Below are 23,585 nucleotides of genomic sequence, written 5' to 3'. Positions count from 1 at the left end.
GATGAAATTAGGTATGCGTGCCTGCAAATCGATACAGCAATAATACAAATCGCAATTGTGTTGCACGAGCGACAGCGTAAAATAGTCGCGCTATCAGCATACCAGAGTGAATTAAGTTAACTCCGCTATGCCTGACACGGCTGACTACACGAGTTCTAGTTTCATGCCCTAATCGCAATTCCTCGTCATCGTTAATGTCGTCGGCAGAGATGCCGACGTAATACCCGATATCTCGACAATATCGATAATCAGTTGAAAAATATAGCTGTTTGTCCGTCTTGTCCTCTTTGGGAGACATTATCTACAGAATATTCTAAAACTGTTATATTCTTCTCCCTACATTTTGTTATTCGTCTCTTTTTTATATAAATATCAATCCCATTATTAAATATTATTATTGGAAAATTTATATTGTATATATTATAATTTATTTATATGTGTATATTATTTTATATAAAGACAAAGCATATGGTTATAAAACTTGAATCATTTGAAGAAATGTACATTTATATATTGCAAATATTTATTATGTCTATAATGAGATAAATAATGCTTTATATATGAATTTGCCGTAATAATGGCATAAAAATTTTACACAATTTTTTACGCTTTGTGCAAAAAATCGCATTGGATGATCGGAAAGGTCATTGATCTATAGAGATCGGAATTTTGCAGGCGCAATTATTTGTCTTGCAATATTGGCGGTCGTGACTTTATTTCGAAATCACGTTCGAAGTTGAATTACATTTTTTCCCAGATGAAATAAAACCGTCTCTATGGACACATCGTGTACAATCCATAAAATTGCGACTACGAATTTTATTTTAATTTTCCATAACTTTGCGGACGCGTGACGAATTTCAAAAGTATAAATCGGCAAAGAATTTGCAATCGAACCGGCTTGTAGTAACAGAGCATTGAACAATGTGAGGAAAAGCTATGCAATTCCTATGTATTTTGAATATTTCCATTTTATATATATGATCCTAACCACATACATATAAATTATTATATTTTATTTAGAAATGTTTTAAAAATAATAAAAAAAGATTTAGTTTTTTCCCCTATAAAAATATAATTAATCGTTTGCTAAACGAAATTAAAAGTAGTCAAATTATTTCCTTGCGAATTTAACTTACTATATATATATACTTTAATGCGTTACTGCCCGTTGCTACTCGCAATTAAATTTTACTTGTATATTCTTCTTTTATTATATTATTTCTATTCTAACTCTTGGTTTCAATTTCAATTATAAATATCGATAAAATTAAATCTGATTAAAATAAAATTAAATCTTCTGCTTTAAATCGAGAACCAAAATAAATTCCTTACTTTCTAACTGCGATACAAAAGAGATTTTGATTGTATTGTTATTCGCGAGTGATACTGCGCGTAACAACGATGTCGAGGCTCTTCGTTCTTAGAAATAAAAGCAAAGGGAGCAAACCGTCATTAAAGCGCCAGCAAGAGAGCAATATAACGATGTAGAGCTACCCAGACTTCTCTTGGATGGAAATTCGCCTGAATAATGCATTTTTTCCCGTTTTGCATTTGGTGACTGTTCTAACCGATCTACATGCTTCTCGATTTTCTTAGAACGATATTTTATCAAGCAAACAAAATGTGCTCTATGTATTTTTATTTTATTTTATAAAAGTCATGCCTCACTTTATCTTTTTAGTATGTTTTAGTTTTAAATATAATTTTTTTTATTAATTTATGTGTATATAATACAATTTTTTATTTAGACTCTTTTCGCAATAATTTTATAAGAATGTCAACTGTTAGAATTTGTTTGAGAGCGGCTATCACTGTAAGAAAATTTTAGAATCTTAAAAATCGATGTTTTGTTTTTCTTCTTTTTACGCAAAAGAAGATATTGAGATAAGACTCAAGCAAAGCTACACACAACGAATTTACATATGCATTGTTATGCTACCTAGAAATGTTACTTCTCCGATAATATGCATAACAAAACGTCGGTTGCCATCATTTGTGCATTCACAGAAACCATGCTTAAGCATCATTTGTACTCGTTTCAGTATTCAGAAAATTGCAAGTTCGTGATAGGCCGTAGAAACGAATAAGTAGAAAAGTGATTCTACACACCAAGAATAAGTTGCTTTCTCATTGGCTAATTCCAATGCAGTACTCCCACGTTGCAACCACGAGATATTCAAGAATTATCGTGGCAGAAATTAGAGGTGGCTCTCAGCCAAACACGTCATTTCGCACGTGTAGAACAGTTTAGTCAATAACTGCCAGTAACTAATTAAGAAAAGAGTGACTGTTATAATTATTCATAATTAAAAGCGTCACTAAAATAATAATATGAAAACTGTTCAAATAATTATGTTTATCTTTATATTTATATTAACAAGTTTTAATTAAAATGTGAAATATGAGCTTAAATTTATTTTCACATACATGTGTACGGGGATTATTTTATTTTTCAATTTATTAAAAGATTGAGAATTTTTAACATTTCATAATAATTGTTTAATTTTGTAAAGAATTCCAATTAAATAAATTTTTTATCGTGTTATTTCACAATCTATTCGTCAAAACTAATTCTTGATGCCAGTCTTTCATAGACAAAATGTGGTCTGAATTTATAATGTATAATAAATGTATATATAAATTGAATCAAATGTGACTGATTAGGAAATTATCCGTATTTATTTACATTTTTGTTCTCACTTGCGACTCGATTTGCGGCATTATAGCGTTCCGATATAGCGTGTAACTTTATAAAAAAACCTCATAATAAAAAACTTTCTAGTTTTAAAGAGATCCTGAAAGCTACTCATGTGTTTAACACGTGCTTACGATTTGAGGTTTAGCTCGACTAGATAAACGATAAATAGCATCGGTCGTGAAAAAATTCGACTTGACTTTTGATAATATGAACGTATAATCAACTGCTATAAAGTTTAATTTGATTCATTTTAATAACATTTTAATAACTTTTTGAATGAAGAAAAAGATTAACATTGATATTAAAGCTATAAATATATCCGAATTATTTATTATAATATCTAAACCGTACCAAATAATTACTACTTGAGATTATCTAAATATTTAAATGTTTAAAATCAAATAATTAATATCTTAAGAATTAAATCTCTCTAAATTTACGAATTATTTTAATTTGTATTTAAATTAATTTATATTTAAATTTTTTACTGTAAAAAAATTGAATAGGAAAATAATTACAAAAAATACATATTGAAATTATGTACGATAAAAAAATAGCAGCTAAGAAATGAAAATTATTTTCTGTGTGTTTAATAATCAGATAATAAAAATAAATAAATTTTTTTCGAGATCTTTAGCATATTACCATTTATATTAAAATTATAATATAATTTATTATTTAAAATAGAGCGTGACAATCAATTATTAATTTTTAATAATTAACAATTTTCTTTACAAAATTGGACATTCGATAATTAGTTTTTTTTCTGTGCTAGAATTTTAAGCACATGTTTAATTTTACTACATTACTAATACAAAGCGTGCAAAAAAATAATATAAAATATTTCTTAAATATTTGCATAATTCTGATTTAAATTAATAAATTTGGAAATTTGCATAAATTTGATTTTGTGCTCAAACATCAAAATTTTAGATATGTTTTTTAATAAGTTTTTAAATAATTACTTTATATAGCATAATTCGAGCATTTTAATATTACCAAAATCCGCCGGATCGCGTTTATATTTTTAATCGTAAATATAGTTAGTACCTTCCTGATTCCCTTGCTTGTTTTTGGTTCTCCAATTTCGAACAGAATCGCTCCTTGATATAGGCGATCTGCGTCCGTAATTTTCCATTGGCGCCATACTGCATACATTCTTCCTATAGCGTCTATATGAACTCCGACACCATGTAGATTGTTCACAATATTTTTCACGTATTCTCTACGTGTTAAAACTACTTAATCATCAATTCAAAGCACGTGTTAAGAAACTGCTATAGTGTTACTTCGCCTGATTTTGATACTCAGCGCATCAATTTGCATACGTTTTAATGATCAAAGATATTGATCGATATCTAGTATTTGTGCAAAGAGTTTTTTACAAAAAAAATTTTACAATTACTCATATATGTGGATTTATATATATATTATAGATTTTATGATCACTCTTATAAATTCGTTTCGAGAACGACGCTGCACAGGACGAGAAAAACGGACTTGCGTTTCTCGCGTTAAAATCTCGACTGCATGCATTGGTTTTAAAGCAATTTATTGCCGCCTTCTCTCAGGTTCGTTCCTTGCTCATCTCAACTAACGCTGTTTTCCAATGGAGTAGCTAAGCTGAGAGAGGTTCCACCCTTATTTTAAGCTCCACCCTTCATAGTGGGTCAGCTCGACCAAGGGCTTGACAGTATACATGTGAACATTCAGAGTGTATGTTCCCTCGGCTTTCGAGGAAACAAGCTGAAGACCGAAAGACGAAAATAAATTGACGAATAAAGCGAAAATAACGGAAGTTATTATTGAGAAAATTTTTATTCTCAAATACTCGACGTTGCCATTTAAAAGAGCAGCAACACAAAAAATTTGAATTGTATATATTAATAAGAACGTATCAATGGCTTTCATAAAGTCCAAGTATACAACATATACGATTGAAAAAAGATTTTTATATTCAAGATGCACAAAATAAATGCTAGTTTCAAGTGCAGATTCTGACATCATACGAAATGTAATGCATACGAAAGAATGAAGATAATATGCAAATAATACCAAAACAAGAAATTAAAACTTTTAAGAAAGAGATAAAGAAGCTGTGTATGTATTAGAAATTATATTAATTGCGAAGAAAAATCCACACATTATAGTCTGATAAAATATCTTAAAAATAGAAAACGATATTTTCATTAAATAACTTTTCGGATTAATTATCTTTATATATGCATCAGAGTATATCATTTGATCTTATTTTTTAAATAAAAAAATGTTTTCACTATATTTTCATAATATATTCAAATAGCATTCTATGTTCTATTGTTATCTAACAAGAAATAAGTAAAATTTAAGTTATATTTTATTTATTTATTTTATTTTAAAAATCGTCGTTAAAACATATACTTTATATATTTTTTATTTTTATATATTTCGTCAAAGCATTTATTATTTTGTATATAATAAGGCATTTTTTTTTTTTTACATTAGTCATATATGTGTTCCATAGGTATCAGCGTTATACAGTGGAAGCTATATGTATAAATGTTTGTGTGAAGTGATTATGTGTGAAACGAACCGATTTGTTTTCTATTTCATGAAAATGGATTTTTATTTTTAATTTTTACGTTAAAAAACCGATTAACATTAAGGGGATCCAAAATTACCGACAGAATATGAATTACAGATTCTCCACAATTAAAATACTTATAAAAACAACACGCGGGGACTAATAATTTCATATAAAAATGATAAAAAATAAAAAAATAACAGTTACGTTGTAACAATATTTATTTAATATAAAAAGTTCTACGGTATGTTCGTGCAAGAGATATAGCGGCCGCGTTTGGAATAACATAACAGAATATTAGTAAACTTTTGGAAATGATTTTAGAAGCCTAGTAAAAAAGATTTTCAAAATCTGTAAAAAATTACTCTCGTGCATCTATGAGTGTGCGAGATTGAAACACAAACTTACGTCAGACGTCATTTCTAAAAGTTCACAATACCTTTATGCAATTCCTAGCAGAAACCTATCTTATTTCGTGTGTATAAATTGCAAAACTTTTATATTAAGTAAATATATTGTCATGTTAGGTTAAATTTTGGTCGATAATAAAGAACAGCTTTTGGATCCCCTTAATACATTAACATAGGTCTTCAACCTTTTCTATTTCTATACTAGTAGATAAAAGATAAAAATGAAGAATAATTTTAGCTTTCCAATCATTTATTTCAATTTTTTAACAAAGAACTGAGCATTCCAGTATAGTAGAGAGATTACCGCCATGTGTTCGCCACATGTTCTTTTTAAATGCAATGTACAAACTTTTGGGATAAACCTGGGAAACCTGGTATTCTCAGGAATTTTATTATACCTTGAAAAATCATGGAATTCTTATAGAATTTCGTTAGGATTCAGGGAATTTAAAAAATGTCAAAGAAGTACTTATTTTAAAATTTAAAATATTATAAGTTTAAAATCTGTTTAAATATATATTTTTTGTTTATATCTATATAAAATTGTTTAAAATATGTTTTTTATTTATGTCAAAAAATGATATGCTAAAATAAATAAGCTTATTTTAAAATTGCATCTAAAAATATTTTAATTTTACCTGGAATTTTGAACAAAAATACCTGGAAGATCCTAGAATTCTCAGGGAATTTTTTTACAGAATTTGAGTATACACCCTAAATAGATTTCATACATAGAATCCTAATATATTATTCCATTCAAAAGAATCTAGGTAAAATTATTGATAGACACACTCAAAAATACTTTTGCCAATTTTTCATTATCAAAAGTACGAAAGATAAATTTAATATAAAAACTCTGTATTTTTATCTGCACAGTCAGTTGAAAATAAAAAAACCTCTAATTGTAAACCCTATATATGCAACAGAACAATCTGATCGCGAACGTTCTGAATGCGATTAACAATAAGTGCGCTTGCATGTTGTTCGATTTGTGATCAGATATTTGTATAAAAGTGACAAAAAAAGAAGGCTCAAAACTTCTGTGTTTTGAGTGTTTATTAAATATTCGCCTTTGCAGAAGCGCAAACAGTTTGCAGATTGTTTCTTGTATAAGTAAGAAACCCTTTCTATTGAGAGATTTTCCAAAACTTCCATAGAGGTCCATGATTGTTAAACTGTTTATTTTATTCCTAAATCCGCCGGCTTAAGTAAACATCAACAAAAATAGAGAAAAGATAATATTTGTAATCTTTTATGCATTTATTCTATTTTATTATTATTTATTTATTCTATTTCTTTTTATCGATTGTATTTTGAAGATAATAAAGAAGATAAAAGTTCAGATGTACAACATTTTAATATAATTTAACATTTAAAAATCTTCTGTAAATTTTGCCATTTTCTAAAAGTTTTTAATAAAATATTGAAATTAACATTCGCGGATAATCCAAAATATTTTGCATTACTTTTCATGTTTTCAACGCTTACATTTTACAGATTATTAAATTCTATTAATGTACAGTATGATATAATTTTTATAATTCAAAAAGAATATTTGTATTATGTATTTTAATATTTTAATCTGTACTCTTTTTTCAATAACGTTCTCAATGTTCACTCGTTTACTTATTCTTCGTTCATCAAAAACGTGGTCCATTCGCGGATTTTCACAGCTATTACATACCATTACGACTATAATCGATATCCACGGTATAGTAAGTAAGCGTGACGAGGGAGGATGGGGCAATCCAATTTGCGGCCACTGGTCTGATCTGTCCCCGTCGTCCAATTAACGGATCTTTCTTCTAATCTCATGGATTCACTCTGGTCCGTCGGGGAAATCGTGACCTTTTTGCTCGGATAAAAGAGAAACGAAAGAGGAACGACGTGGAAAGAATGACGTGCAATTATCTAGGTATGTCGATTGTACTATATGTACTATCGGAAGTGCCGAATTGCAGTCGATAGTCGATATTGCCATCCAATAACAATTAACCGATACTGTTGTATATATCGGAATAGACAAAAAATTCTGCGCGAAGAAATAAATGAACAGGAGAAAATTGCGTTATCTATATAGTTGTGTTTTAAGAAACTAATAAATTTCTCTTTAAACATTTATATACACTGTACAGAATGCTTTTTTTTTTTTTTTTTTTTTTTTTTTAATTTATACTCTATAGATATGATAAATATTATATAAAATGCTGTCGAAAAATAGAACTCTTACATATACTTTACTATTACTGCTAGAATGAAAAAAAGAATTGGTCATAAATTTCATAAAAATGTTAGCAAAAATGAAGCAAATCAAAAGACTCGTGTATCATTTATCATTGTTATCTGAACGCTCTTTATACGCGGAGAAGGGAAGCGCGAAATAGCCACAATGCAGTAATCTGTCCGGCAGCGTAACCGTGAACGCAGAGAAACTTCTCCAGAATGGAAATCAGCGCGACAGGCATGTGGTAGTACGCAACTCCGGTAGTTTTCGCACAAATACGCGAGATATCTGTGTACGCGCGCGAAACAGGCAGAGATAATATTTGCCGGAATTTGCACACGTGCCCGGCCGGCCGGACGTTATTTTCGTATCGTAATGCCCCTCTGTACATCCACCCCGTTGCTCGTGGTACTTGCGCGTATCCGTGAGAAATGACACATTTGCACGCGTATGATTTCGCGACGCACGCGTCTCTATTGCGTGTGTGTGTAGGCCAGAGTAAATAGGTGTGTCTATATCCTCGTCGGGAAGCGCCGGTGTTATCCGAATTAGAGAGACTACGTGCTTGCACTCGCTGCTATTATCAGGCGCTCCGTAAATTCACATTGCGCGATGCGTATTTGATTGTTCTCTGTGTATTATGTTTCGTATATCCTCTATGTGCTGTGTATGTGCATATATATGTGTCTCTCTTATATTTTCTTTTATTTTCATAATTGGCGGAGACAGCGACGAAATAACAATCGAAATGGACCTTATTTTTATTTTAATTTTATTTAGTTTGAAAAAAGATTGCACTATTCGTTCCAAGTATATTATTTGATTATGAGTTCTTCACTTATATATCAGATTTTACATATAAAGAACAATTTGCCTTTCAAGTTAATTAAACAGGGATATTAAAGTGATATTAGGAAAAAAATATTCTTTCTAACACAATATAAGAAATGATAGGTCGGAAAGATGGCTATTAAATATGGATAGGAAGCGATATAAAGCTACATAAACAAATCTATTTTGAAACACGTTGATTTTTTCGTGTTAACCATCACGTCATGTCGAATTTTAAAATAGGCGACAGAAAGCATCATAAGCTTTTTCTCGTTCATTTTAAAATTCGATGACTAACGAAAAAATACTATTCTAGAGCGCTTGATAGATTCGTTATCCTGTATAAAACCTTGTGACTACAATAAATTTGAATCCATGTATTTTGAATATATTATATATATATATATATATATATATATATATATATATATATATATATATATATATAATATAATATAATATCTGATTTTTAATACATATTTCTAATATCGAGGATACAAAGTTTAATAGATATTTAATATGTTTTGTTCTAAAACGTATTTTTTTAATCTATATTTCTTACTGGAAAAATTTATCTTTTTTAGTCATTTTAGCCATCGCTTGTTGTAACATGACACAAAGAACACCGCACAGGAAAAAAAATTGAAAAGTCCATTCTTCGATCTTCGATTCAAGTTGCGGAAAAGTATTGACAGGTGAACGCTACATCCTGTCGCTCATTAAGATGCGTAGTCACACTCGTGCTGTTGTGTCATATAACCGTTGAATGAGTTTCGGTCGGAAAAAACGGCTTTAGCTATGGAGTTTGATGAATTGCGCACACCCTCATTGACGGGGGTGATACCGTGGAAAGTATTTCTTAGGTTTCCTGGTGTGGCGGTCTAGTAGCGACACTGCCAAGTTCAATGTAAATGAAACTTCGCCAAAGTTGTAAGAGACCCTGCCTATCCGTATCCGTATTCATCCAGTCACGAACAACAATAATGATGACCCTATTTTCCGGCAAACGAACAATAAAGTCCAAACATAATAAAAAAAACTTGTAAAACTATGGATTCGACACACCTGCGCGTTTAGAAACACTTGTTTTTTTCATATGCTTAAAAATAATTGCCTTACACTAATTTATAATATTACGAAAATATATAAGCAATGCGCATGTTTATTTCGCAAATATTAGACAAATTTAAATGTAACTTTTTTTAACAAAGTATCAGAGTTTGTCTTTTGAATGAAAAAATATTCCTTTATGCCAAAAATCGCCCACATTTTTATAATATTACGCTACTTTAACCTTATTAACCTTGTTTCGATTTCTGTACATGTTACGTCGATGACGTAAGATTGGAACGGCGGCCCAAATTATTAGCATATTGCGTGTCCCGGCATACAGCGCACAGTTTATGCCGAAAATACGCTACGCCGTTAGCCGTTGTAGCTATCGTACTAAAAGAACAAACAATCGAATCGCCAGAATTCATCCTGTACTATCGTCCCGATATCGTGCAACGAGGTATCCATTTTGTCACTAGTCGTACGATAATATGGAGTATTTGCATCGGGTTTAAGGGATGCGTCTGCAAAGGAAGCACTCGTCAGATGCATGTTGTATTGTTCGGATTAATTTTTACGCGTAAATTGAAGGGATAAATAAAATGATAATAAACATTAAACATATACAGCCACGCAATCCGAAATAATCCGAATAAAATAAATTTGGCGTGAAGAAATATTTTTTCATTAAAAGAAAAACTCTGATACTTTCTTAAAAAAAAGTTACATTTAAATTTGTCTAATATTAAATTTGAAATAAACATGCACATTGCTTATATACTTTCATAATATTATAAATTAATGTAAGATTTTTACAATTATTTTTAAGTATTTGAAAGAAAAAATTATCATTCAAATAGTAAATTCAAATTACTAATTATATATGCATTCGTTGAAATATATGTAAAAAAAAATTATTTTGTATTAAAAATATAGAAGAATGAAAATATTAAAATTAGAGGTATTAAGAATTGAAGAATAATTAATTTCAAGTATATCGTATTTATTTTATATTAGATCTCTTCAGTCAGAAAAAAAGCTACATATATATTCTGTACATCCGGTATAAAACATAAAGAAAAAACGTCTTCAAAGCCGCAGTTGCCGAGTTGGATGCATTTATTATTTTTCGAATATATCAAGATGCATAGGGTCGGGTGGCCATTTTAAAAGCACGCCTGGACGATCAGTCACACTTAACGTCAAAGCTAAAGTGACTTAGTTTAGGGTGTTTAAGGGCGGGCTGTTCGTATGAAGGGACAAGGGTCTCGCCCATTCGGCATCGAGGGGTCGCGAGTACCCGGCCACTTCTACCCTCTCTGTTCCTTCGTTATGACAACGGAGGGGTAGCTTTTGCCCAATCCTAGTTTTTTCTTTTATACAGAGTTTGCTCGTTCTAAAGTAGAAAAGAATTTTTGTCATACATCACAATTTGTTATATTTTTCTCGTACATTAGTTGTATCTAACGGAACTCTTGCTTCAGATTTTCATCGAAAGATTCGTTCATTCCATAAACAATTAAGAAATATATCCTATATTTCGATTTTTTATTGCTCCTGCATCTAAAATGTGCAATTATTTATATACAAATTAACTGATTACATAGTTAAATTGATGCATGACTAAATATGATGTAAATATAATTGTATATGTTAACTTTATAAAATGAAATATTATATTTGAATAATTATATAATTTTGTGAAATCATAATCTTCCTTTTACATTTGGATTTCAATAATATTTATCATTTTAGAGAAATCAAGAAAAAACAAATATAAAGAAAAATTTTTTTTCTTTCTCTCATGCAGCTACAATATGATAAACTAGAAATATCATACTGTCTAATAAGAACTTTACGCGAGTTCATTACGCGTTCACGCGTCTATCCGTAGCGCGAACTCTTCCCTGGAGCGCAAAGTTTCACCCTCGAATGTAGGGTTGTTAGAATCTCCCGCAGGCTGCAAGAGAAAGCATATCTCGTCATTACGCTAATTGTCGCTTACAACTTTTATTGACAAGCAGCAATCGTCTGTGAAATCTACGAGGACCAGAAGAGAGAATGTGATGCGCATAATTAATTCTTTCAAAAATAATTATTTTTTTTTATTACGGATATATTGATTCCAAGATGTTATATTTCTGTTATATTTTAAGAATCGACATATTTGTCTAAAGAATCCATAGTGGACAATAATTTTAAAAAATTCTCTATAACAGAGAAAGAGAGTATATAGAGTAATTTTAGAATTTGCGATACAATCCCGATTTGGGCTCTAAACTCGATACAAAGTGTCAGTCTAAAGATATTCATTTGTTATGACGTTATACGTTTAATTAAAAGTTAAATGTGGCGCTGAGGTATTTAACAATTTGGTCCGGCTATTGCCTTCTTGGTGTGTTACGTGAAGCACAGTTCTCGCGTTACAACGTCGCGATACTGGCGTCTAAACACAAGCTCAAATTCATGATCAATAAACTACGCGACCTATCAGCCATGGCGCTCTCTCGCTCTCTTATTTCAAAATGCAACAAAAATACGCTTAGTTGCATGCTCGTATCAATCTAGCCTACTCTACCTTGGATTACCATTCTAGGTAAATCTTTACTTGCCAAGTAATAATAAATTTAATAATTTGTTAATCAAGTATATTTTTTAGACACACACATATAGTTAGGATGTGTAATAAGAAAATTTGGATAGTATTTATATAAGGTCTGTTCCACGCGCATTACGAGAAGCCTGTATTGAACGTTTTTTTTCAACATTGATGCAATGAAAAGAGTTTTTCGAATTTTAATACTTTGTTTAATGACAATATATACCACAATATGTTTTGTTATTCAATTCAAAATAATGCTGACATTTTGGTAGTAGCATATATATATATATATATATATATATATTGAAAATACTATGAAAATGTAGTAAATATTTATAAATTATAAAAATATGAAAAAACATGGAGAATTGTTTAGATCGCAGATTTAATTAGCTCACCACAGTTGCAACATTCGTGTTACGAATCATTAATTTTTAAGGGTGTTAAGGCGAATTATGCTTTATTTTCTTTCTATGGAGTTTTGCACGTTTTGCGTGAGAGCAGCTTTGTCGCGAGACGCGTGGAAATTTGAGTTGCGCGTGTAGAATTGCGGATTGCACGCGCACTGCGTTGCTTCGAGTCACGAGACGGTGTTTGCCGGTTCACGAGCAACATTGTGAGTAAGTGGAGTGCACACTCCAATGAGAAAAAAGGAGAAGTTGAGCACATTGTACCGTCTACGTGACGGAGTGCGACGTCCAAGTATAGACATCGCCGTCGCAAACGTTGCCAACCTTTAAAGACGGATATTTAATGTATCAAAATTATAATAGACACACAAATTATTTGAATATATTTTTTTGTTTCTCTATTATAAATTTTTAATATAAAAGATATCTAAAAAGATATATAAAAAGATGACATTTCTCAAAAGCAATAATGAATAATAATCAATAGTTTTTATAATATACTTTTAGTTATATATAAATTACTTTTATATTTGTCAAATTTATAAATATATTGTACTTTTATAATAATTAAAAAATATATAAATTAAATAAATTATTTTAATATTTAAAAAATAAAAATAAAATATTCTCAACTAATTTGATTCATTCTAATGCATCTATCCTATAATTATGGTTGGCAACACTTGGTCTCTATACTTCGTCTCTTAGGATCATACATGGTCAGCACAATGCAAGAAAAACATGACGAGCTGCTTGAGATGAACGCGGTTCCAGGTACCTCCGAGTCGGCGCACTCCACGTGCGAGGACACGCGAGTGCAACTCGAATGCAGACGGAATTATCTGTCTAAGGAATGCGCCGTGCAACAGGAACGATAGAATTATCTACGTACGTCTCGAATCGTTATCTGTTACACATCCTGAATACATTTCTTGTCTGTGAGAAAGTAATGAATTAAATTAGCTCTTACCAAAAAAATCTTTCAAAAAGAAATAATTTTATATATATCAGAGAGAAAAATGATATAAATTATCTTGAGAGAGATTATATATTTTTCAAACAATTTGCGAAATTGATTTTCTTTGTGAAAAATTTTTAATTGGATACTAATCTTCTTCGTGCATGTATCTCTTTAATATTCAACGTTAACTATCTTGGTAATTAAATCTAAGATTAAAATTCTAAAATATAAAATGCACTTAAAATTAATTAAAAGAATATAAAACTTTGTTATCTATTCTTCTTGTGCATTTAAAGCATAATCCACTAAATTCTCATTAATTTTCAGCTATATATATTTTAATATACTTTTTCGAATTTCAAATTAATAAATATAAAATTACGTTTTCATAAGATAATTAGTAGTAACGAATAATTATTCAATTGTATGCATACGTTCATTATTTAAATATAATTCGCAATAAATAAAAAAAATTTCTAATACAAGATTTCAATCTTTCTCTTTATAATATTAAAAAATATGCAATTCAACTATATAAAGGATAATATTTTTTCTTAAGATCAAACTTTTACTTTTATCTTACAATTAATCAATATTTATATGGAAAAAAGATTATAATTCATCAACGGTCCATCGTCAGTATTTTTGCGATAACGCGTGTATCGAAATGATGCGTGTTCATATATTGTTAGGAAAACTCAGATGTATATATACGTACAAGCAGCTTTTGCGGCATAATATACTTTGTAAAGGACGAGCGTGTGACATCATTCGCGACCATATGTACGTGCTCAAGTGGAAAACATGTGCGGCACCAATTATCCATTTTTGCACGGAATTATCGCCGACGACCGAGATAAAGCTATCCGAGGCGTATACAAATCATTTGCGACAATTGTATGCAAATTAATCGCGGATAAGTTGCGAATTTGTGAATGCCGTCACACTTGGACCTTGTCGTTATCGTATATACACATTTAAGATAATTCGTCTCTCTATTTTTCCATTCGTATCATCAAAATGATAAATTGGGTAGTTATTACATTGCTCTTGTTCTTGAAAACTCTCGCAACTCGAACAATGTTAAGCAATTTCTGATAATAACTGATCACAATCAGTATATGAAAATAGATATGTCAATCTCTTTATATTTTAAAAGTTCAAGAAATATTTTAAATAATAATTATATATATATATATATATATATATTCTTTTCACACTAAAATAAAAATAATTTGACAATTTCTGATTTGACATACAAAATGGAATGAGAATCGACGTTTGGAGCGAAATATCACGGCGAACAAAGTATTGCACGGCCACGTGAAAGCGTGACATCGCGAGAAAAAATCTTTCAACACGCGGTGCGTATGGCCGTCACTCCCTTACGAATGCAGGAACGAATGCAGGAAACGTAAAAAAGTTATCCGTAATGCCCGTGACGTCAACGAATCACTGGGCAAGTCGGGTCAGCTGGCCGAAAGCCAAGTTGTAAAATAATGGCACGTTAGTCCCGGCTCTAATCGTTAGATCGACGTGTCTTAAATTACGGCCTAATAACATTCTTAATAACGCGAACACAATATTGCATGCATTGCGCGCGTCGATATTTTTTAACCTTCTTTGAATTCCTTGATATTTTCCACGTTATATTGTGCTCTCATTATGATGTATTATTATCACTTCTCAGCAATAATAATCACACAATATGTGATTGTAGGTTTTTTTTATACTAATTCAATATAGCGATGTTTTATTAATTAATTCTTTCTGCAAATGCAATTATTTTTTATTTAGTAATAACAAAATTATTTAAGGGATATATTTATAAAAATAAGATACATATTTGTTCTTATAAATAGTCTTTACATATATATATATATTCATAATAATAATAATCGTAGAAATTTTATTTAAAAAGTATGCAACAAATAGAAACATCATCTCTTGCCCAAGTAAAAAATGAAATGTTTGATATAAAACTAAAATTTTATTAATTTCTTATTCTCAAGATTTTTTCCTTATAATCGTTTATACATATTTATTTGAATTTTTTTACAAAGCTCTGTTTAGTTTATCGTCTTGTTTACTAAACACGCTTATTGTTTGGTCACCGACTCGGGAACGGGCTTCTACTAACTAAAGTAATTTTCCCTTCGCGGAATCGACGCGAATCCGCTCGCGGTATTTTTCTCGCTTTGTTCCGCGTTTTGCGCTATCGCCATCGCGTTGATGTATCACACGGGGTGAGAGGACGAAAGCGTGGAGGTGATAATAAGCCGTAAAGACTGTGAGACGCATCGGGAATGCGTGAAATATTTACTCCCCTTATGGGCCGAGTGATACCGCCGGTACCGACATACCGGGCCCAATCGCCGCGGACCGCCCATAATTTAACGACATTATGGCAAAAGAAGATGTCATTCGAGAACTCAAATCCATTTAAGGAGCGTCGTTTGATCCTCGGTTAACTGACTCTCAGACCGTATACATATATATATATATACGTATTTTTTGTTTTTTATTACTTTTTCTCTTCTCTTTAATATTTCACTCATGTTTGATGCATCTTTTTATGCTCGCCTTTTGATTGATTATAATAATTTATATATTGTACATAAAAAAGTAAAGATACGTTTGGAAATTTGGAATCAAACTTCTAAAAAAAAATGAAAAAGTAGCGATTTGATGGATATTTATTGTTAAGATCCAGCCATTAACTGATTAGGATGAAAACGCATCGAGCATTCAAATCTCCAGCAACGCAAGTACAATTGTCGCGTTATCAGGAATTGCGTTTATTTTAAAAGAATCGCGCCGAGCTAAGAAATATGACGAAGGCGCGAAGGGAGAGAAAGGAAGAAAGGGCGCAATATCCATCGCGCGTCGGCTCGCGGCAAAGTAACGCGGAATAGAATTTATTGGCGTAGGCGAGGGTGTGCCGGTGAGTTTTTGAAGTCCCCGGACTTCGTTGCCTTCGCCATTCGACTCGCCAGTAAACCACGACTCGTCTTGTGGACGTTGTCGAATGGAGCAGCGAACGAGAAGGTACCGGGCGCACACAGGCCCGGTTTAAAGGCCTTAAGGACTCTTGATGTAAAAGAAGGACGAGTCACTTGACATCGAGATGAAATTGACTATTTGTCACGTTTGCTACGATCATAACAAAAAAGTGATGCAAATTTTAATTGAAGAATAATTTCTAAGAGCATACATCCTCCTGGCAAAAAAATTATTTTGTAAATAGTTTGATATATATTTTTCATACATTGGAATTAATTTATTGCACAAATTTATTTCTCTCAAAAGTACTTTTTAAATGTTAATATATGTTAAGTATAAATTATTGACATTGGCCTGTATTTTGAGCTCACATTTATCGCTATAAATATATTTCTCTTATAAATTATCTCTCTAAAAGTGTTATTTTAGTTTTATACATGTGGTTGTATAGATTTAGAGGCACATTTAGCGATAAATGTGAGCTCAGAATACGGGCCATTATCTCTATCATATTTTAAACAGTGTTCTATACCTTGATGTGTTTTAATAATAATTCATTTTTTTTTTTAAATGTATGATGAGTGTCCTGTACAAAAGTTTAGTTGCAACAATACAATGCAATAAATTCTGCTGTGGATAATTACATGCCCGTCACATACATATCCAATATGAAATGCCGCTCTGTCTGCGTGCCATAGATATAGAACTTCTTTTCTCTCACCTTCACGCATATACTCGCTCTCACACTAACGCATCGTCTTTCGCTATGGGCCGTACAGGGCTTATGGGTTGTGCGACGCGGAAATCGCTTAAAAGCATCAAATTGCACGCGTGGGAATCAGACGGCGTGCGACCGATTAGGAAAGAAAATAAATCTGTCCTCTATTTATTTGGATTATACAAAGTTAGCAAGAATAGCAGTCGCATTTTAATGGATATGCGCTTAATATTCCTTAAACAAGATTAAATGACTAAACAGAATGATTACAAAAAAATGGTAACATCACAGACAAATCTAAATCAGTTGTCATTATAATCCTAAAAATTTAAAAAATTGCATTATGTAATGACTTTCAAATATGTTTTTACGAAAAAAAATATTTGAAATTGAATATTTCCAACAACGTTAAAGTAAAATCAGGTTTTAAATGTATGCCTTTTTCATTAAAAATGTAAACTTTTTTCATTGAGAATCTGCAAACGAATCTGCAAATAAACCGTCATTACATTACTTAATTAATTAATTAAGCGTTCAAATGCTTATTAATCATTTAATTGCCGGAAAAATTTTTATAAACGACGAATTCGATTTAAAGTTGACCCGTATCTTCCCGAAAAGAAAACTTTAAGCTGAACGTGAACAGCGATACAACCTTGGACACCGATACGACAACAAGGATGTCTGTTATGCTGACGAAGCATCCTCTATCGTAATCAAACTTGTGGTGCCAACTGGAGGTATCGGCGAATCGCGAAATTAAAGTATCGCGGCGTGCGAACTCATGCGATTGTATTTCGGGAAACGATGGCGTTGCTCATGTTTATCACATTTCAAGCACGTGCACAATTATTTTCGCGCAATGTTACTATACCAGATGGCCATCGTGATATTTCCGGATAAGGAAGATTTCTGTGGAATTCAAAATAAAATTAAGAAATATTATTGTATAAACAAGAAATTATTTACAAATTTAAAATTAAACTCTTTGCAGAATCCAAACAAATAGTTTGACAAAATATCATTCGTTTTATATATTGCATATTAAAATTAATTAATTAATTATATCTAAAATTATTTTGTAGGAAAAAGAGCACATTTTTTTGCTATATATATGTGTGTTCAATTTTTTACATAAAAGTTAGAAGTTATTTAAATTCTTTGGTTGGATTTACTTCATAATTTCTCACATTTACATGCGCAGTTATTTTCCTAAATTTTAGCGAGACATTACGATTATGACAATAATCTTTTTCTGTCGCGAAGCGGAACGATGACAAAAGCGCGCAAAGGGACCTGGCGAAATTTGCAAGTCTCGCGTGGCAAAGTGCCATAGCACCGGCCAGGGGTTGACTACCGTGGCGACCCGCGATACTCTTTTTATTATTCCGCCGAGAGCTCCCTCGACCATCAGTCGTTTCTTTTATTTTGCGATTTCTCTCTCATTTCGCTGGACCGACCCGCCGACACACCCGGTCGAACTTGGACCCAGTCGCTGTGCCAATTTAACGGGATTATTGGAAGTCGCCGATCGTGTCCGGCAAGAGTAACGCAAGAATATCGTCGATAAGCGGTACAATAGTTACGACTATTAACACTTTTGATTATAGCCATTGTGTGCGTCAATTTTCCATTTCTAAAGGAAATATTAAGTTCTCTATTTTTATTAAATACGCTTTAGTTTTAAATATTGCAGAATATAAGGAACATTACACACGTGAAAACTCAGACACTATATTGTTAATTTAAAATTGATATGGCATAAAAAAATTTATCAACATTTATAAGTAATTTTTTATAAAATTGCATATTTCATAAATATTTTCTATATTAAATAAGTGTGTATATTAAAGCTACAAAAAATGCTAAATGCGACTTACGTTTCATGACGCTGAAGATTATGTGCGAGCGTGTGTGTGTGTGTTGAAGATTTTACTTGTTAGCTCCAAAACGTCGGTTAAATAAGGTGTAACGCATAGTCACTTGTAGGCGCGACATTTTTTCTTGAGACCGATTAGAGTCGGAAATCATTCCTGACTGTCGCGATAGGACCGGTCAGAGGACAAGAACGATGCAACTTAAGGTTGTCTTAAGCAAAACTAAACTTCAGTCTTGCGTCTTCGACATCCCGGTATCGCGTATCCCCCCACCATTGGCTTCTTTTAAGTCATGTGGGATTTACGCGTACGGGGAGTAGCACGAGTTCTCACACCCAGGGCGGTACCTGTTTAAATGACAAGCACCGGTGTCAAAGTCGCGCGTATGTTACGCGTATCACATACAAACGCACGCAAAAGGAAGTGGTTAATCGTTGATACACAAGAGATGTTATTGTGAGCGAGACTAACTTATATATTGTAGTGATTATAACGTAAATAACATCAGATTATAATGTAAATAACCTTCAGATTGTTTATCTGATTAAAATCTATATCTGTATCATTTTTCAAACATATTGATTTTAGGAGAACAATATTTAAGTTATTGAGATCTTTTTATGTTAAAAATTAAAGTTTGAAAAAACATCAATATATTCTGAAAGGCTAAATTATTTTCCAAATTAAGATATTCGACATCAGAATGTAATAAATTTGATGTACCATTAAAATCAAACTGAGAAATAGTATTTAAATTCAAACTAATTTCTAAATTTGATAGGAAAATTTTCCGCATCGCCATCTGCTGAAGTGAGCTAAGCGAGCTAAAGTGACACAACAATCTTCGTCGTGCTTGATATATCAACGCCTTAGTCCTTAGTCATTACACGGTATGCTGATTCGTAGACTTTGCGAGATTATCAAATCACAAATACACTTCGCTCATCCGAGCACAGTGTAGAGTCCTTTAAATTGTTATTATATCCGTGTCCTTCTTCAACTCGTGTTTCGCTAATCTTATTCTTGATATGTGTGTCATATATTACACTGAAGATCAAAGTATCGCGGATAGTCAGCAACAATTAAAGGTCAATCGTAAAGTTCGAAAGAGACATGAGATAAGATGAATCATTTTTCATAACAATATGATATTACATTAAAGATTCAGCTATTAATTTCATAAGACTGCTTGATAAATAAGGTATATATAAATTGTTCGCAAAATATTTAATTATTTTATAAAAATAATATTATTTGTTTATTATTTACACTGACTGAGATACACTAAGTATATATATATATATATATATATATATATATATATATAGCACAGTATATATTAGCGTTTATATTATTTTAAAAATTATTTAAAAAATGTTGTAATGAAGGAAGAACTTTTTTAATGTTTTTCAATTATTTACACGATCTCATAATTGACATTGTTAATGTTATTTAGCATTTAACTTTATTGCAACATTTATTTTTTAAATTTTGGCCTCCTACGACAATATTTTAGGGTGGTAGTTTGAAATTCATCGGCAATTTGCCAGTCAGTTCCGAGCGGATCTCGAGATTGTAGATCACCCATTAATATCGATCGGATAACTATGATGTCCGGTAGGTATGTAGGAAGTATCGAGTTTCGTGTTTCTACACATGTCCAAACGCTTAAGCCGTCTTCACCTATCCGGTCATCCGGGGTGAGAGCGTGTCCCAGCTGTGGCTTGCGGCCTCTCTGATCTCGACCACCGCCGGACAGTTACGGAAATCTGGCCAATGCGTTTGGATCAGAGTCACTATTGAAATTCGTGTTCTCGCATCGATCCACATCCAGAAATCGAACACTATAACGAATGAGTGAAAAGGTACTATCGTAGTAACGTGAATAGATTGTAACATTAGAGAACGACCTACATGAAAAATATTAAGAATTCGGATATATGCGAAATGTCTTAATGAGAATTACATCAAGTATTGCTTAAGTAAAAAATTAATGTATTGCAAATCGCAGTTATAATCGTTAACTTTTTTATTTGATTATTACATTAACGAAATCCAACATTAATAAAAACGTTAATTAATATTAACATTAACAGTGATATTAAATATTAAAGAAATTAATTATATAATCGATAGATATCAATTGGAGAACTGATGTTGTTAATACAATTGTGCTTTTTTTTGTAATATTATTACCATAATTATTTTAAATGTCTAGGCGACACTTTCTCAATCACATATATCACGAATTTTTAACTTTAGAAAATTCTAACTGTTAAAAATTAATTGTTATTAGTAAAGTTCATTCAAAAGTCCGCGCACAAATCACTATCGATACATCACGCATTTAATCGTGATTTGACGCTAAATTAGTCGAGACAATAAACAAGGGAGAAACATAAACATAAACCGGGAGGGAAATTTTTATGTGTCGACTCGAGATTTTCTTCCTTTCTCTATTTTTCTTTCCCGTCTGCGAGAAACTCAATGCACTATACATTGTGATTCGCCGGACACGTTTACGTCCGCGCGGCTTTCGAGAGAGCTGCGAGACAAAGCCTCTCTCTGTTCTGGCATTACCCCGTTTTACGTAATGCCCGTAGATTTTACGAGGTAGTAAAAGAAGACGTGTAAACTATTCCTAGGACGAGGGGGAGGTAGGGAGGCTGGTGTCTCCAATTTTGTTTCACCTAAGAGATTTCGTTTCACTGATAAAAATTTTAACTTAAACGCACCAATGAGACGAGCATGAATAAATTTGACTCTTATTTTGAGAAGAGTTTTCAAAGCTTTACTTTGGAGAGCTACTAATTAAGAATTCAATTTTTTATTATAAACTTCTTTATGTTAAAATTTCATATTAGAACAAAATCAGGAATGAAAAGATTATGAGAGAAGAAATTATTCATATCACATTTTTAGGAAAATAATTTACAATAAAAAAACGTTTTACATTTTCTCTGTTTCACATTTTCTCCGTTTGAAAAATTTGATGTTTGAATTGATATTGATTAGTAAAACACGATCTCCACCAACGCGTATCGTGATATTTATTGCGTTTTGTTATGGAGACATTAATCTTTTAAATGTGTCAACAATTTATAATATAATTCTTCCGGTTGGTCATGCTAATAATCGTTGGTAACGAAGCAGGAACGCGTGATATAGAAACACTGATCGACTTTAATATTGTAATTCTCTTCCGCTATCGGAAAATATTTTCTCTTTAAAATTAAAATAATAAACAACAATATGCAGCTCCTAAAAATTTATCGTTATCTATCTATCTATTTATACCTATCATAATAAACCTATTATTATAATTTTGTTGAACCTTATTTTATTAAAGAATTTATATAATAAAAGTGCAAAAATCTGAAATAGAGCCTGTATTATTATTTATAAATTATCGTCATTAGTCGTTATTAGGGAATTCTAAAGATGCTGCGGATAAATTAATATTGACGTGCTTTTTCTCCGGCTCTGGAAATTTAAGCATTCAAGTATAGATGAGTTAAAATTCAAAGGGTTAAAAATGTTCATAGCTCCCGGGGAGAAGTAATGATCGGCGCGTGTTAGCGCGCGAAGTTTCTCTAGAAAAGCGCGCTGCTGTTTGCGAGCGTTTTGCATATACACGTACGTATACGTCAGGCATCAACCCTGAATTACCTAAGAGCTGTTTACGCACGTGCCAGGATGTTGTAAGGCACCCGCGCGCGGTTCATTCAATTATTACCATCACCATTACGATCGCGCTATTATTAGCCATCGCGACCGAACCACATTCATGAATTACTATTATTATTGCCGTTATACATATACACGTCACGGTGAATGTCCGCCTCCGACGATTTGCGGGTTGCTCGATTAATTTGCGAAGATCTACGGTCTTAGGCTTTATTTTCCAACCTTTTTTTAATGCCGAATTATCATCCTCCCGGTTTACCTGAAATTAAAACTCCTTTAATTCCTTTACTGCATTTAAATCCTTTCGATTAGTAAAGCGTGAACGTAAGAAAAATTGTCCAACAATCAGAGTCGTATATACGTAATGTAAATCTTTACATGATTCTATCAAAACATGCAAAAAATTAACTTTATCATTTGCATCGCATTTTATAAAAGAAAAATCTGTGTGTTAATTGTTAAGTCTCACGTAGAAAGAAAAGCAACCATTTCTTTTACTGTTTGCAATTTTAAAGATTCTGAGAATATTTTTATATACTTTTTAG

General features: G+C 31.6%; 1 protein-coding gene and 1 long non-coding RNA gene across 4 annotated transcripts in view; one reads left to right on the top strand and one right to left on the bottom strand.

Annotated features, from left to right (window-relative positions):
• Positions 1-23,585, bottom strand: part of Sim (bHLH transcription factor single-minded) — a 40,824-nt gene that overhangs the window by 14,472 nt on the left and 2,767 nt on the right. For 2 of the 3 annotated variants that reach the window (XR_012046986.1, XM_072895190.1), the window contains exon 1: positions 19,357-19,599. The exons of the other annotated variant lie outside the window; for it this stretch is intronic. Coding sequence is in view for 1 of the 2 variants with exons in the window: in XM_072895190.1 (XP_072751291.1) it covers positions 19,357-19,363 (7 nt within the window). In the remaining variant the exon portion in view is untranslated. Of the gene's footprint in view, positions 1-19,356; positions 19,600-23,585 lie in introns of those variants that run through there. 3 annotated transcript variants of the gene reach the window in all.
• LOC140667359 (uncharacterized) lies at positions 19,756-20,548 on the top strand. Its single transcript, XR_012046990.1, has 3 exons — positions 19,756-19,869; positions 20,135-20,243; positions 20,407-20,548. It is a non-coding gene; the product is annotated as an uncharacterized lncRNA (long non-coding RNA).

Source organism: Anoplolepis gracilipes, chromosome 6, assembly GCF_047496725.1.
Source record: "Anoplolepis gracilipes chromosome 6, ASM4749672v1, whole genome shotgun sequence".
Classification (NCBI taxonomy): domain Eukaryota; kingdom Metazoa; phylum Arthropoda; class Insecta; order Hymenoptera; family Formicidae; genus Anoplolepis; species Anoplolepis gracilipes.
Note: the sequence above shows the minus strand (reverse complement) of the source record. Positions and strands in the feature narration are given on the sequence as shown.